The sequence below is a fragment of the Somniosus microcephalus genome, chromosome 5 (assembly GCF_052327205.1).
Source record: "Somniosus microcephalus isolate GS21.2 chromosome 5, FLI_Smic_1.0, whole genome shotgun sequence".
In the NCBI taxonomy this organism is placed as follows: domain Eukaryota; kingdom Metazoa; phylum Chordata; class Chondrichthyes; order Squaliformes; family Somniosidae; genus Somniosus; species Somniosus microcephalus.
The window spans coordinates 170,024,636-170,039,365 of record NC_140991.1 but is presented as its reverse complement, the minus strand read 5'-3'; the positions used below and the strand labels follow the sequence as shown (position 1 = coordinate 170,039,365).

General features: G+C 47.2%; 1 protein-coding gene across 2 annotated transcripts in view; it reads right to left on the bottom strand.

Annotated features, from left to right (window-relative positions):
* The window catches only part of LOC147117434 (histone deacetylase 9), a 1,471,293-nt gene that overhangs the window by 509,858 nt on the left and 946,705 nt on the right, over positions 1–14,730 (bottom strand). For both annotated transcript variants that reach the window (XM_085988432.1, XM_085988433.1), the window contains one exon: positions 4,505–4,636. In XM_085988432.1, the coding sequence (XP_085844558.1) occupies positions 4,505–4,636 (132 nt within the window). The remainder of the gene's footprint in view (positions 1–4,504; positions 4,637–14,730) is intronic.

The window sequence follows — 14,730 nt, the reverse complement described above, 5'->3', positions numbered from 1 at the left end:
ATCCAGCAGCTAGCTGACAACCACGACGTGCGTGGATTCTTCAGCGCAGTCAAGATCATCTATGGCCCAAGCACCCAAGGTCCTACCCCACTGCGGGCCAAGAACGGAGAGGTACTCATCAAGGACAGAGAGGCAGTCAGTGCCCTCTGGAAGGAGCACTTCGAAGATCTCTTTAACCGAGATTCTGTCTTCGACACGAGTGTCCTCACCTCCCTCCTGCAGCATGCTACCCGCCACCATCTCAGCACAACCCCAGCCCGGCATGAGGTTGAAAAGGCCATCCGACAACTGAAGAACAACAAGGCCTTAGGAGCAGATGGAATCCCTGCCGAGGCACTAAAACATGGCGGAGAAGCACTACTGACGCGAATTCATAAACTCATTTCTCTTATCTGGAAAGAGGAGGGCATGCCAGGGGAACCCCCACCACTGCCACTCCACCAGTACCCTTGCTGCTGCCTTTCATCCAGCCAGCCCAGACTGCTGCCGGGCCTTCTAGGCCCAGAGCTGCTCGAGGTCATCCTGCAAGGCCATCTGCAGTCTCCCCCACTGCCTTCCACCAGCCGTGCTGCAGCCACTGGAGTAGCACTGCATAGAAGCACTAGGAAAAAGAATATGAAAGACAGACACTAAGGGAATGCACAAGGGCGATTCATTGACATTGTGTAATATTGGACTTGATAATTTTGTAAATTAAGTTTGGACTGTTTGTTTTGTGGTGGCTCAGGATCTGGGGTTTGAAACCGGAGTCTGATGAGGCATTCACGGACAGCCCGTCTGGATCGGGGATCTGCTGCCTGCCTTCTCCCTTCCTCCTCCTCTTCCTCCTCCTCCTCTTCCTCTTCCTCTCCTGAGGTGGTCCCGGAACCCATGGTGGCAAGGGCTGCGCCCTCATGATGGCCAAGTTGTGGAGGATGCAGCAGACCACCACGAAATGGGACAGCCGAGCCGGCGTGTACTGGAGGGCTCCTCACGAGCGGTGATGGCAGCGTAAACGCTGCTTCAGCACCCCAATGGTCTGCTTGATGAGGTTTCTCATGGCAGCATGGCTCTCATTATATGATTGCTGGCCACGAGTGGTGGGGTTGCAGAGGGGCGTCATCAGCCTGGTGCAGAGCGGATAGCCCTTGTCTCTAAGCAACCACCCTTGCATTTGACGTGGTAGCTGAAAATTGGCTGGCACACCGGACTGGCGCAGAATGAAGGCATCAGGACTGCTGCCAGGATACCGGATATTCACCATCATGATGTGCTGGGTGCGGTCGCACACCAACTGCACATTCAGTGAGTGGTATCCTTTGCAGTTACAGAACATCTCAGGATTGATATGCGGCACCCAAAAAAGCCACGTGTGTGCAGTTGATGGTGCCCTGCACCATGGGGAAGTGCGGTATCCTGGAACAGCCACAGGTGTGCTCCTCCTGCTTCTCTCTGTTCAGAGTGAAGACAATGAAGTCCCTTCTCCTGGAGTACAGAGCCTCTGTGACGTATTGGATGCAGCGATGGATGGTGAACTGGGAGATGTTAGCGACGCCTGCTCCAGACTGGAAAGATCCGGAGGCGAAAAGCTTGAGGGCCACTGGCAGCGCAGTCGTCTCCCTGCTCTGAGGCTGCAGGTCTGGTTCCAGGAGATGGCAGAGTTCTGTGACCACCTCCTTGGTGAAGCGGAGCCTCTGAATACACTGCTCCTGGCTTACGTGCAGGTAGAAGTGCTCTCGGAAGACCCTAGGTGGGTAAGACCTCCTGCTGAGAGCCCTCCTGCCCCTCCTCCTCCTATCTCTGTGAGCAGCTTGTTCTCTTCTTTGCTGCCTTCGTTCCATCTCCCTGTCATACTCGAGCGCGAAGGAGACTGCAAGTAGAGCTCACATGACTGGGAGCAAGTGGTGTGTGCTGAAACCTTTTAATCAGAAGCAAGGTGTTCTCCACTTGCAGGAACACTCTCTGTCAACTCACCAACTTTAAATAACTGTAGAAAGCTCAAAACTGTTGCACAAACTTACACAGAACCAGTAGAAATCAAAAAGCAAGTCAGCTGCGAGTTGTTGCTGATCCCTTTAACTAGCACTGGTGGGGGGTCTTTCCTGCTGCTGAACGCATGTTCAGCTGGTCATGATTTGGAGAGGGCGTTGAATGGAGTAGCAACGTCAAAAATGGCAGGTCGTGCATCAAATCAGCATTGCACTTTGATTGTTGTCACAATCTGCTTCATTGCTATTTCTCCGAGTGTAGGCAACGGCAGCACTGCCGACCTGCCCAAAAAGGCGGTTGCCATAGGACCCGCAGAATTGTGCGGAAGCAAGGCGGCCGCCATTTTTTCACCAAAACTGGCCTCAGCTGGCGCATGAGGCTGAATTTTACTGCCTAACTCTCTAATTTTTTCCAGTACTGATGACGTTAACTCTGTTTCTCTCTCCACAGATGCTGCCTGATCTGCTGAGTATTTTGATCATTTTCTGTTTTTTATGACGAAGCCCTGGTTAGTCTTAGTAAAACTTCAGCACCAACAGAGTTACACAATGAGAACACAAAACAATAATATCATTGAGCGGCATTTGAACACAGCTCCCACTCTCATTAGAACACAGTTCTCCTGTAACGGTAGGTTTCTCCGTTCTCCGTGATGTATCAGGTAAATTATATGCTACATTTTTTATATAGCACTTGACTGCTTCTCACATATATATAGCAAATACCGCAGCTCCTGTATCACAATCAGCAGTAATATCTGAAATCCTATATCAAGCTGAGTCAAATTCATTGCTGACAAAATTAACAAGAATAAATTGTTACGATTCTAAAAAAAATTCTATTTGTCTACATTTATTTAAAACAACAAATCAGTAGAAAGTGAAGGCTACAAGCATAAAATACATAAACTAGTCACTGTCACAGTTTGGGCCATTTGAGCCCCTCAATTAAATTGCACCGTTAGCACTCAATATTCAGATGCCCACTGTTCTCTAAGATATGCCCATTATTGTCTTGTTGCCTTCCCCACTGTCGCGGTGCTTCAATATGCCTTGTGAGGAATCTTAAACCATACCAGTTATGACTTATGTTATGAGAAAAAGTGAAGCTGCAATTATATCGGGCTTTGGTGAGCGCACTCCTGGAGTACTGTGCACAGTTTTGATCTTACCTAAGGAAGGATATCGTTGCCTTAGAGGGGGTGCAACAAAGGTTCATTAGATTGATTCCTGGGATGAGAGAGTTCTCCTGTGAGGAGATATTGAGTAGAATGGGCCTATATTCTCTGGAGTTTAGAAGAATGAGAGGTGATCTCATTGAAAGGTATAAAATTCTTAGAAGACTTTACAGGGTAGATGTTGAGAGGCTGTTTCCCCTGGTTGGGGAGTCTAGAACTAGGGGGCATAGACTCAGGATATGGGGTTGGCCATTTAAGACTGAGAGGAGATATTTCTTCACTCAGAGGGTTGTGAATCTTTGGAATTATCTACCCCAGAGGGCTGTGGATGCTCAGTCGATGAATATATTCAATACTGAGATCGATAGATTTTTGGGCACTAAGGGAAATAAGGGATATGGGGATAGGGCGAGAAAGTGGAGTCGAGGTAGAAGTTCAGCCATGATCTTATTGAATGGTGGAGCAGGCTCAATGGGTCGTTCGGCCTACTCCTATTTCTTATGTTCTTATGGTGCAACAAAACTCAAGCAACAACCTTTTGGTCCCTCGTATTAGGTATCATTTCCTGATTGAGAGGTGTCCTACTCCAAGTGGTATTGAGGAGGCTGATTGATTGATTGGTTATCCCTCCTACCATATGAGGAAGAGCCAGGACTCTGCTTTCCACCTCCCCTTGACAACTCAGTCAAGATCTGGAATATGCACTGAGATGAATTTTAAACCGTATCAGTTATGACTTACGTTATGAGGAAAGGTGAAGGAATTTGAACTTGAACTGTCTGGAAAAAAGTTAAGTTTGAAATCTCCTAATTGAAGTTTAAAAAATCTTGAAAGAGATTAACAAAATTGATACATGCAAGTCTGTTCACTGCAACCAAGGGCTCAAGCAGTAGGGAAAATGAGTTAGGAGTCAGAAATAAGGAGAGTGAGGCAGAACTTTTTACATTAAGAATAATGGACTTGTGGAATAATTTAAGACAATAATATCAATGGGTTTAAAAGATAACTAGATATACTTCTGGTGAGAGGATGGTTTGACGGATATGGTGGGAAAGCGGGTATGCAGGGATAAGATCAATCAAAATGTGACAGCAATTTCGAATAAAATAGCTTTTTTTTGTTGCTAAAAATTATTTTCTTATTTAGTGTCCGAACTTACATTGTTCCATTACCTGCATCCAATTCATTCCTATAGCTAGCAAAACCATTGATTCTATGAAAGGAACAGTTTTAATTGGCTGTTAGAGTATTTGTATTATTGTGCTAAACTGAGATACAGCCAAGATCTCGGATGCATTAAAGATACCCGTACAGAACCATGTCAGCTTTTATGAAGAGCATTACGTTCTTCCCAACTACCTGTTCTCTCAAGCGTTCTCTTCTTGAAGGTGCTGATAATGGTGCCATCTTTTCTGCGCAATAATGGACTACTCCTCCTCTCTGCCACTTTCTGTTTTAATCTGGAACGCACCTTCAAATTTGGCTCTGAGGCTGTGAAAACATGAGAACATGACGTTTGGGCAAACAGTATCAAAATTACATCCATATCACTTAACAAGGAGAGTGATAAGAGGGTAGGAAAAGTGTATTTAACTCCAGGCAAATGGATTTTGCCTCCATACTGCTTCTTTCATTATTTCAACTGGGGGGAAAAAACACAAGGACTGCTTTCCCAAGCTAATCACCTAACCAATAATAGTCCACACAAAAACACGCACACCTAAAAATTCACAAACCACTAAATCTCATGACAAACAATCTGCTGAGTACATTAGAAAGTATAAAATATATAATAAGCAGGATCTAGTTTTAGAACAGCAGGAAGACGTCCCTGTATCCAAGAAGTTAACTGATCTAAAATAGCAGATTTCAGTTGTCATGCTATTTTTGAGAAGTAGCTCTCAATTCTCTGAACTCAAGCTGTTAATAAGCAGATACATTTAAATTACAGTGCTATATTTTTAATTGTAATAATAGGGAGGATTTGTAAAGGCTCAGCAGGTTTATCCAGTGAATAGCTTAGCCATACAAACTTGCAAGTTCCTAGATTCAACCTGCGGTCTGTGCTGAGCTTGCTGATCTTAGTCAGTCAGGAGAGGAAAATTGCTCAGGGGTTCCCTGTTCAGGAGCATGAATGTGAATATCAGGTGAGGATATAGGATGTAAGAGCAGGGAAGTTATGCTTGAACTATATAAAATATAAGTTAGGCAACAGCTAGAGTACTGCATACAGTTCTGGTCACCATATTACAGGAAAGATGTGACTGCACTAGAGAGGGTACAGAGGAGATTTACGAGGGTGTTGCCAGGACTGGAGAATTTTAGCCATGAGGAAAGATTGGATAGGCTGGGGTTGTTTTCTTTGGAAAAGAGGAGGCTGAGGGGAGACTTAATTGAGATGTATAAAATTATGAGGGGCCTAGATAGAGTGGATAGGAAGGACCTATTTCCCCTAGCAACAAGGTCAATAACCAGGCATAGATTTAAAGTAATTGGAAGAAGGATGAGAGGGGAGTTGAGGAGAACTTTTTTCACCCAGAGGCTGGTGGGGGTCTGGAGCTCACTGCCTGAAAGGGTGGTAGAGGCAGAAACCTTCATCATATTTAAAAAGTACTTGGATATTCACTTGAAGTGCTGCAACCTACAGGGCTACAGACCAAGAGCCGCAAAGTGGGATTAGGCTGGATAGCTCTTTTTCGGTCGGCACAGACACAATGGGCCAAATGGCCTCCTTCTGTGCTGTAAATTTCGATGATTCTATAATTCTAGGACAAGATCAGGCTGGTCCCCCTGCAATTAACTAGCCTACTGACACTCACTGCATAGGTTTACATGAGACTGTTGGCAGCGAGAAGTCAATGGCTTCAGGAGAAGAGGGAAGGGGGGAAAAGTGCAAGTGAAATTCTAACCCACCATCTCATGAAGAAGGATGATGAGTATAAAATGAAGATACATGACCAATTTATTTTAGCAATTTGACTAGTAATGTGTCAAACACAAAACTGCTTTTGTTATTATTAACATCTACTAGAGAGAGGAACAAATTGCCAGTTAAATGCCCAAGCGGAAAAGATGAAAATAACCCCCACTGTGTTCTATTTACATTCCAGCAACAAAAATGTATATTCATCGCATTTTGCCACAATACAACGGGGAGAGAGGAATGGAACTAGTATTACTCAGTGGTAGCCATGGCTCAGTGGTAGTACTCTCACCTCTGAGTTAAAAGGTTGTGGGTTCAAACCCCATTCCAGAGACCTGAGCATGTAATCTAGGCTGTACTGAGGGAGTGCCGAACTGTCAGAGGTCCCATCTTTCAGATGAAATGTTAAACCGAGACCCCGTCTGCCCTCTCAGGTGGACATAAAAGATCCCATGGCATTATTTCAAAGAAGAGCAGGTGAGTTCTCCCTGGTGTCCTGGCCAATATTTATTCCTCAACTGAAATGATTATCAGGTCATTATCCCATTGCTGTTTGTGGGACCTTGCTGAGTGCAAATTGGTTGCCATGTTTTCTACGTTACAACAGTGACTACACTTCAAAAGTACTTTATTGGCTGTAAAGTGCTTTTGGATGTCCTGAGGTTGTAAAAGGGGCTATATAAATGTAAGTCTTTCTTTCTTATTGCAGCACTATACCAAACGTATTTCTATACTTTAAAGGTTGGATATCTGTTGTGGCCAATATACCTGAAAGAACTGGCATATGCCAAAGCAGAAATGCATCAGTAATTTCATTAACAGAACTAATATTTATTCTGCATTGCAAAGCAACGCCAAATAAAAAGATAAAAGCAAAACCTCTTCACTCCCTGTCCATCGTTGCTCATACAGACACACTTTAAAAAAAATAGAACTCTAGGTTACCCCAAAGCCATAAATGGTAAATATAGTACGTGGAGGGCTGTTCAGTCAAAAGCCCCGGTATTATCTTGGAGGCAGGGAGGGAGCGGTGGGGCTGTTTTGAGGTCAGGAAACCCACAAGAATGGGTTTCCCTCAGCTCCTGCCAATTTTAATGGCAGGACCTGATTAACATTGTTTGTCTCTATTTCCCAGCCACAGCCAGCCAGATTGAGAGGCTAGCTGGCGGTTGGATGGGTAGACCTTCGGCACCAGGCCGAGGCCAGGAAGCGGAGAGGAGGGAGGGATCGGTGGCCTTGGGGAGGGGAGAGATCAGAAGAGTCAGTGTCGGGGGGAGATTGGAGGCCTCGGTGGGGAGATTGGACAGGCCTCAGGGGAGATCAGAAGGGTCGGTGGTGGAGGAGATCGGCGACCTGGGGGCGGGTGGGCGGGGTGATCGGAAGGGTCAGTGGTGGAGGAGATCGGAAGGCTCTCGGGGGAGATTGGAAGGGTCAGTCATGGGGGAGATTGGAAGGGTCGGGGGGTGTAAACAGGATCCAGCAGATAAGTGGAAAGGCACTTACCTCCTGGATCCAGCAGTCCACGCTTCGTTTTAGCCGCCGGACAGGGTTAAATTTAAAATGCTGATTAATTCTGAGGCATGCAGCCTCATTATAATATTTAAATGATCAACCCGCCTCCTGCGAGTGGATTGGTTGCCTCCCCCCCCATCCGTTAAAACTGGAAGTGGGCAGATTAGAGGTGGGTTGGGTCGGGTTTCTGATCTTTTAGATTTTTACATGTCTACCCTACCCAAACCCACCTGTTTTTACGGGTTATTTTCCCCCACCAACAGACTAAAAGGACTTAAAATGGCATCAAGATTCCTGCATTAAGGAGGTGGAAAAAAAAATCGCTCCATATTCTCTCCCCTGATTGCTAGCTGATTCATGCAGGGATACAGTTCCACACATGCTCGTTGCCCTCCGGCTTGAGTGTCAATACTCATATGTGAACCTAAACAGTGAATGTTGTCAGGCTATTCTGTCATGGAGCATCACAGCCTTGGCTGATTCTGCTCTTCTTACACACACACACCCACACACACACATACATTCACACACCCACACACACACACACACACACACTTTCTAGCAGGGGTGCAACCCGCAGTGGGGACCCTGGCTGATGTTCTCCTCCCTGGCAATGAGTACATAGAACAGTTAGCACTGACACTATTACCCCCATCTGTGATCACCTCAGTGCAGATCAAGAGTTCGAATCTGGTACCTTCCAGGTCTATATGGCACAGTGCCACACCACTTGATAAATGTACTCACTGAGCTATTAGGAGAATCCTACAGGGAGTCATTTTTCTAATATTTAAAAGCATTTTCCACCTAAATACTAAACCACATGAAGTAAAACAAACCATTTCACCATATGCTGTTCATTATGACCATTCACTCTAAACCGTTCAACAATACTAAATCTATAGGATTCCCTGATCTAACGAGAATCAATCTCAATGGTATTTCAGGTACAGTCACTGAACCTGGATTTGCACACTCTTTTGTCTCATTCTCTTTTCAAGGTACTGTTGAAAAAGGCAGCCAACCAAGCAACGTTGGGGGGGGCGGGTGCGGGGGGGATGTGAGGGGAGGCACCAACAATAAGAAGAAAGAAAAGAAAGATACAGAAAAAGTGGCATTTTGAGCTGAAAAACAGAACTTGAGAGAGAGAGAGAGAAAGAAACAGAGATCACAAACTGAGAGAAAATCAAAGTAAACTTGAGGGTATAAAGCTGTAAAGTTGGAGATCTGAAATAAAAAGGCAAATAGGCTGAAATTCCTTTAGGCTCGTGTTTGGGCCTGAAATGGGCAAGGAGCGCACACCCCAACTGGGAGGCCCAAGGCAGGCCTGCAATTGAACCCCAGGCCTCATTAACATTATTTGGGTGAGCTGTCACAGTCTGTTACGCCTCCACAGGTTGCTTGCCCATTTTAAAAGGATGAATGTCGGGCTGCTTGCCTCGCTGGTAGCTGCCCGAAGGTAAGTCCCGGCGGGGGTGGGGAGGACCAGGACAACGGGAGGGGGAGGAGGGAATTCACAGGCAATCAGTGGCACTTAGGAATGCTGTGAAGCCATGAAAAGCACACCCTGCTCCTCCTGGCTCCACTTCAAACTTAATAAAAACCTACCATTTTGTTGGGAGCCACTTGCTAGGTCAATTCAAGCAGTAGATTTGACAATGGGCCTATCACCACGGTCACTTGGAATCTGGATGGATAGTAGGGTTTCATGTTCCTACCACCTATCCCTTAGGCAGAAACACACAACTGCACTATCCATCCAAATTCAAAATAACGGGCTGGGTTTTCATTCAGAAGTTGGGAAGGAGGCGGGACTACAACTTTCGGGTTGTAGTCCCGCCTCCATCGAGATGCAGCCAATCCACGTGATTTTCACTTGATTGACCTTGTTGAGCCCGCCCAGCGGGCTCAGCAGGCCAATTAAGGGCCACCCGGCAACAGGTGACATCACAGACTGAAATTGGGATTGGGTTTAGCTTTTTTAAGAATTTAAACCGCCACCCCGGCACTGTCCTGCCTGTTCTGGGGTGGGGGGTGTTAAAATTCCCACCTCTGTATTTATTTTGCATAGCACCAAAATGCATTGCATTATCTTTTTGAGTAGAAATAAGAGTCAGAATAACAGATATTCTGGGTGCCACTCCCTCCACCATTTTCAGCACTGCATTTAGTTTGACGTCTGTAGTGTATGTACCTTTAAGGGGAGAACAACTTTTTACAGCTCCTGTATACTGTAGTACCGGCAGTGACCACACCTGTATATAAACCCTGAGTAGGGATCTGTACCGTTAGTTTTAGAGTAACCCTCATCCAGTAAACACCTGTTGATTGTTCCCTGCAGTCTCATGTCTAGTTATTGAAGGACACACAACATCAAGATACACGGATCTAACATTGGCGACGAGAAGATTCAAACCTACCTGCAACTCTGCATCACCTCCCAGGGATTCGCTCCTGGAGAAAAGTGAAAGAAGAAGGCCGAGTCTAGAAGCACGGGCGTCGACCATCCAGCGGAGACTTGAGCATCGCAGGGGAGGCTGTTGAGAGCTGGGCTTGGTTCTCTAGTCACGGTGGTCCAGCGAAACGGGCTGGCAACAGGTACGGCGCAGACCCTTCCCGGACAGCGGCGGCTACAGCCGACCGACGGCACAGAAAAAGGCCGAGCAGCGTCGACGGGAGAAGAGAGAGGGTAAAGCGCACAGGGCACAGCCAGTGTTCAGGACCGAGTGGCGTCGATGGGAGAAGAGAGAGGGTAGAGCGCACAGGGCGCAGCCGGTGTTCAAGGGCCGAGCAGCGTCAACGAGAGAGAGAGGCATGCAGGAAAATGCACAGAGCGCAGCCGGTGTTCAAGGGCCGAGCAGCGTCAGCGGGGAAGAAAGGAAAACGCGCAGAGCGCAGCCGATGTTCAAGGGCCGAGCAGCGTCAGCGGGGAAGAAAGGAAAGCGCGGGAGACGCCATTTTGAGCCGCAGCGGAGAAGAAGGGAGAGCGTGGGAAAATGCCATTTTGAGCCACAGCGGAGAAGAAGGGAGAGCGCGGGAAAACGCCATTTGAGCCGCAGCGGAGAAGAAGGGAGAGCGCGGGAAAACACCATTTTGAGCCAGTCTAACCACACCCAGGGATGCCGAAGACTGGCAGTGTCACAGCGTTCGACAATGAAGTCGAAGATTGGACGACATATGTCGAACGCATAGAAGTGTACTGCAAGGCGAATGAAGTGCAAGATGAGAGGAAAGCGCTGGTATTGTTGAATTCAATGGGTGCAAAAACATATGGCTTACTGCGAAACCTAGTAACCCCAGAGAAGCCAGTGGAAAAGGATTTTGGAAACATAGTGTCAATCCTACAGGACCACTTAAACCCCACACCGCTGCTGATAGCAGAAAGATTTAAGTTTCACAAAAGGAACCAGCATAAAGATGAAAGTAATGCTGAGTATTTAACGGAACTGCGCAAGCTATCGAAACACTGCCAGTTTGGAACGGGACTAGCAGATACTTTAAGGGACAAGTTTGTGTGTGGGCTTCAAAGTGAAGGAACCCAGAAACGGCTTCTATCAGAAAAGGATCTTACACTGGACAAGGCTTTCAGCATGGCAGTATCACACAAAGCAGCCGCACGGGGCGCAGCAGGGATACAACGGAGACCGCAAGAATATGGCACAAATGAAATGTCATATGGAACAGTGAAGTGCTATCACTGCGGCAGAACAACACACGACCATAATGATTGCTGGTTCAAGGACAAAGTGTGCAGACAGTGTGGAAAAGTAGGACACATAGCAAGAGTCTGCAGGTCGGGAAAGAAAACCAGAAGCAAGAAATCTCCACAGGAGAAGTACAAGAAGCTCCATAAGGTGACGGAGAGTAGTTCAGACGAACAGAAAAGTGACACAGACTCCGGAAGCAAGGAGCTGGGTTGTCTGAAACTACATAAGGTGATCAAAACGGAGGATCACCAAACTATCTGGGTCACGCTCAAGATAGCCGGAGTCCAAGTGAAAATGGAATTGGACACAGGATCAGCCCTAACAGTCATAAACCGAAGGGACTACAAGCGGCTATTCTCACATATACCCTTGAGAGATACAGAGATTGTCTTGAAGATGTACACGGGGCAAAAAGTCTACCCCAAAGGAAAAATAAGGGTGAACGTTATATATAACGGCAAGGAAACAGCAAAAATGGACCTATATGTGTTGCCAGATGGAGGACCACCACTACTAGGACGTGAATGGATCCAGAAGATACAGCTAGATTGGCATTCCATACAAGCACTGACTGTAGATGCCAAAAAGGATGACGACGTCACACCTGGACGACTGTCAAAAATGCTAACTGACGCACAAGAAGTGTTCCAGGAGGGACTCGGAACACTAAAAGGCATAACAGCGATGATCAAAATAGAGGAAAATGCAAGCCCAAAGTTTTTTAAGGCCAGACCGGTACCTTATGCGATCCGCCCAGCCGTCGAAGCAGAGCTGGAAGGTTTGGAACGTTCAGGAGTACTGTCCAAAGTGGACTGGAGCGAGTGGGCTACACCCATCGTTCCTGTAATGAAGAGGTCGTTGAGTAATACGCCTGGGGAACCAAAGAAGGTTCGCATCTGTGGGGACTTTAAGGTGACAGTGAACCCAGTCCTTCACACGGTACAATATCCGCTTCCGCGGATTGAAGATATTTTTGCCTCGCAATCTGGAGGGAAACGCTTCACTAAGATTGATCTGGCCCAGGCGTACCTGCAAATGGAGGTAGAAGAAGCCTCGAAACAGTACCTCACGATCAACACTCATAAAGGTCTCTACCAATACAACCGGCTGGTGTTCGGGGTAGCATCAGCTCCGGCTATTTGGCAAAGGGCAATGGATCAAGTCCTGCAAGGGATTCCAGGGACCCAATGTTACTTGGACGACATCCTGGTCACGGGAGAAAATGACAGTGATCACCTTGCCAACCTGGAGCAGGTGCTCACTAGATTCAAGGAATATGGGCTCCGAGCAAATCGCCACAAATGCGAGTTTTTCCAGAAGCAGATCTCGTATTGTGGCCACGTTATTGATGAAGAGGGGTTACATAAGTCCCCTGAAAAGATTGAGGCAGTAGTCAAGGCTCCAGCACCAGAAAATGTGTCACAACTGAGGTCGTTCCTCGGGCTGGTGAACTACTACCATAAGTTCTTGCCGAATTTGTCTACAGTACTACACCCACTGAACACCCTATTGCAAACGGGGGTACCATGGAAGTGGAATGACGAATGTAAACGAGCTTTCCAGAAGTGCAAAGAATTGATCACATCAAAAGAGGTGTTGGCTCATTTCAACCCAGCACCACCAATTCGGTTGGCGTGTGATGCATCACCCTATGGCATTGGAGCGGTGCTGTCGCACAAATCCCCGGACGGCTCGGAGAGGCCGGTAGCCTTTGCGTCTCGGTCACTAACCTCAGCCGAGCGTAACTAGGCCCAGATTGACAGGGAGGCCCTCAGCCTAGTGTGGGGTGTGAAAAAGTTCAACCACTATCTGCACGGGCAGAAGTTCACCTTGCTGACTGACCACCAACCACTTGTCTCCATCTTTAATCCAAAGAAGGGCGTTCCGGTGATGACTGCGCAATGGCTACAAAGATGGTCCCTTTTTCTAGGGGCGAACCAATATGAAATCGAGTATAAGGGCACGAAACAGCATGGAAACGCTGATGGGCTATCACGCCTGCCACTGCCTACTATGGAGGAAGCACCAGCAGTGGACCCTGTCGAAATATTTTATTCGACTATAATTGAACGCTTGCCAGTAACTAACGCTGATATAGAGGAGACCCGAAATGACCCGACACTGTCTCGGGTATATGACTTGACGGTGAAGGGATGGCCAACACATGGCGACTCACTGTTGCCAGCATTCTCATCCAGAAGAGAACAGCTGTCAGTATGCCAGGGGACCTTGATGTGTTGATCCCGAGTGGCAATTCCACCCAAGTTAAGGGAGAGAGTGCTCAATGAGCTTCACGAAGGCCATCTGGGAGGGGTGAAAATGAAAAGCCTTGCTAGGGCTTATGTGTGGTGGCCGGGGATCGATCAGCAAATCGAGGACCTGACAAAGAGCTGCTCAGGATGCCAGAAGGTCCAAAATGCACCACCACATGCCCCTCTACACCCATGGGAGTGGCCCTCATCTCCATGGCAATGGGTGCATATTGATTTTGCTGGTCTATTCATGGACTCAATGTTTTTAATAGCCGTGGATGCGCACTCGAAATGGCCTGAGGTGATCAAAATGTCGTCCACCACCACGGAGAAAACTATTGCAGTCCTACGGACCACATTTGCCAGGAACGACTTGCCAGAGCAGATTTGCTCTGATAACGGGCCACAGTTTGTGTCCGAAGAATTTCGAAGATTCATGAAAAGGAATGGGGTAAGGCATTACACATCTGCCCCGTATCATCCAGCCACAAATGGATTGGCTGAGAGGTTCGTACAAACCTTTAAAAAAGCAGTAAGGGCCATGTGCGATGACGACATTCCACTGCAGCATAAGGTGGACAATTTCCTGTTAGCCTACAGAAATGCGACACATGCAGTCACCAACCAGACCCTGGCCATGATGTTCTTTAACCGAAGGTTGAGATCTCGTCTGGATTTGCTCAGACCAAATGTACGAAGAGGTGTTGAGAATAAGCAATTCCAGCACATCAATGAGAAGCCGACAAGGAGCTTCAATGTAGGGCAACCAGTCTTGGCCCGCGACTACCGAACAGAGAAATGGCAACCAGGAACGATATGCACACGGCAGGGGCCACTAATGTACACAGTGGATGTTGGGGAGAACATTGTGAGACGCCATGTCGACCAGATCCTAGAGTCACAGGAACGAGTCAACCCCATGCCTCGCGTACCTGGTGATGAACCCGACATACAGGTAGCATCTACCCCAGAAACAGTAGCATCGGAAGCGGATGAACCAACTGATGACAGGGGGGCCTCCGCACCAAGAGCAAGACACTCAGGAAAGGCGCTATCCAGAAAGGATCAGGAAGCCGCCCCAAAGACTGAATTTATAAATGGACTATTTTCAGTTAATGTTGCATGTTAAAAGTGTTAATTGTTAAATGAATGTTATGGTGCTGTTAATCTAAAAGGGGAGGAATTGTAGTT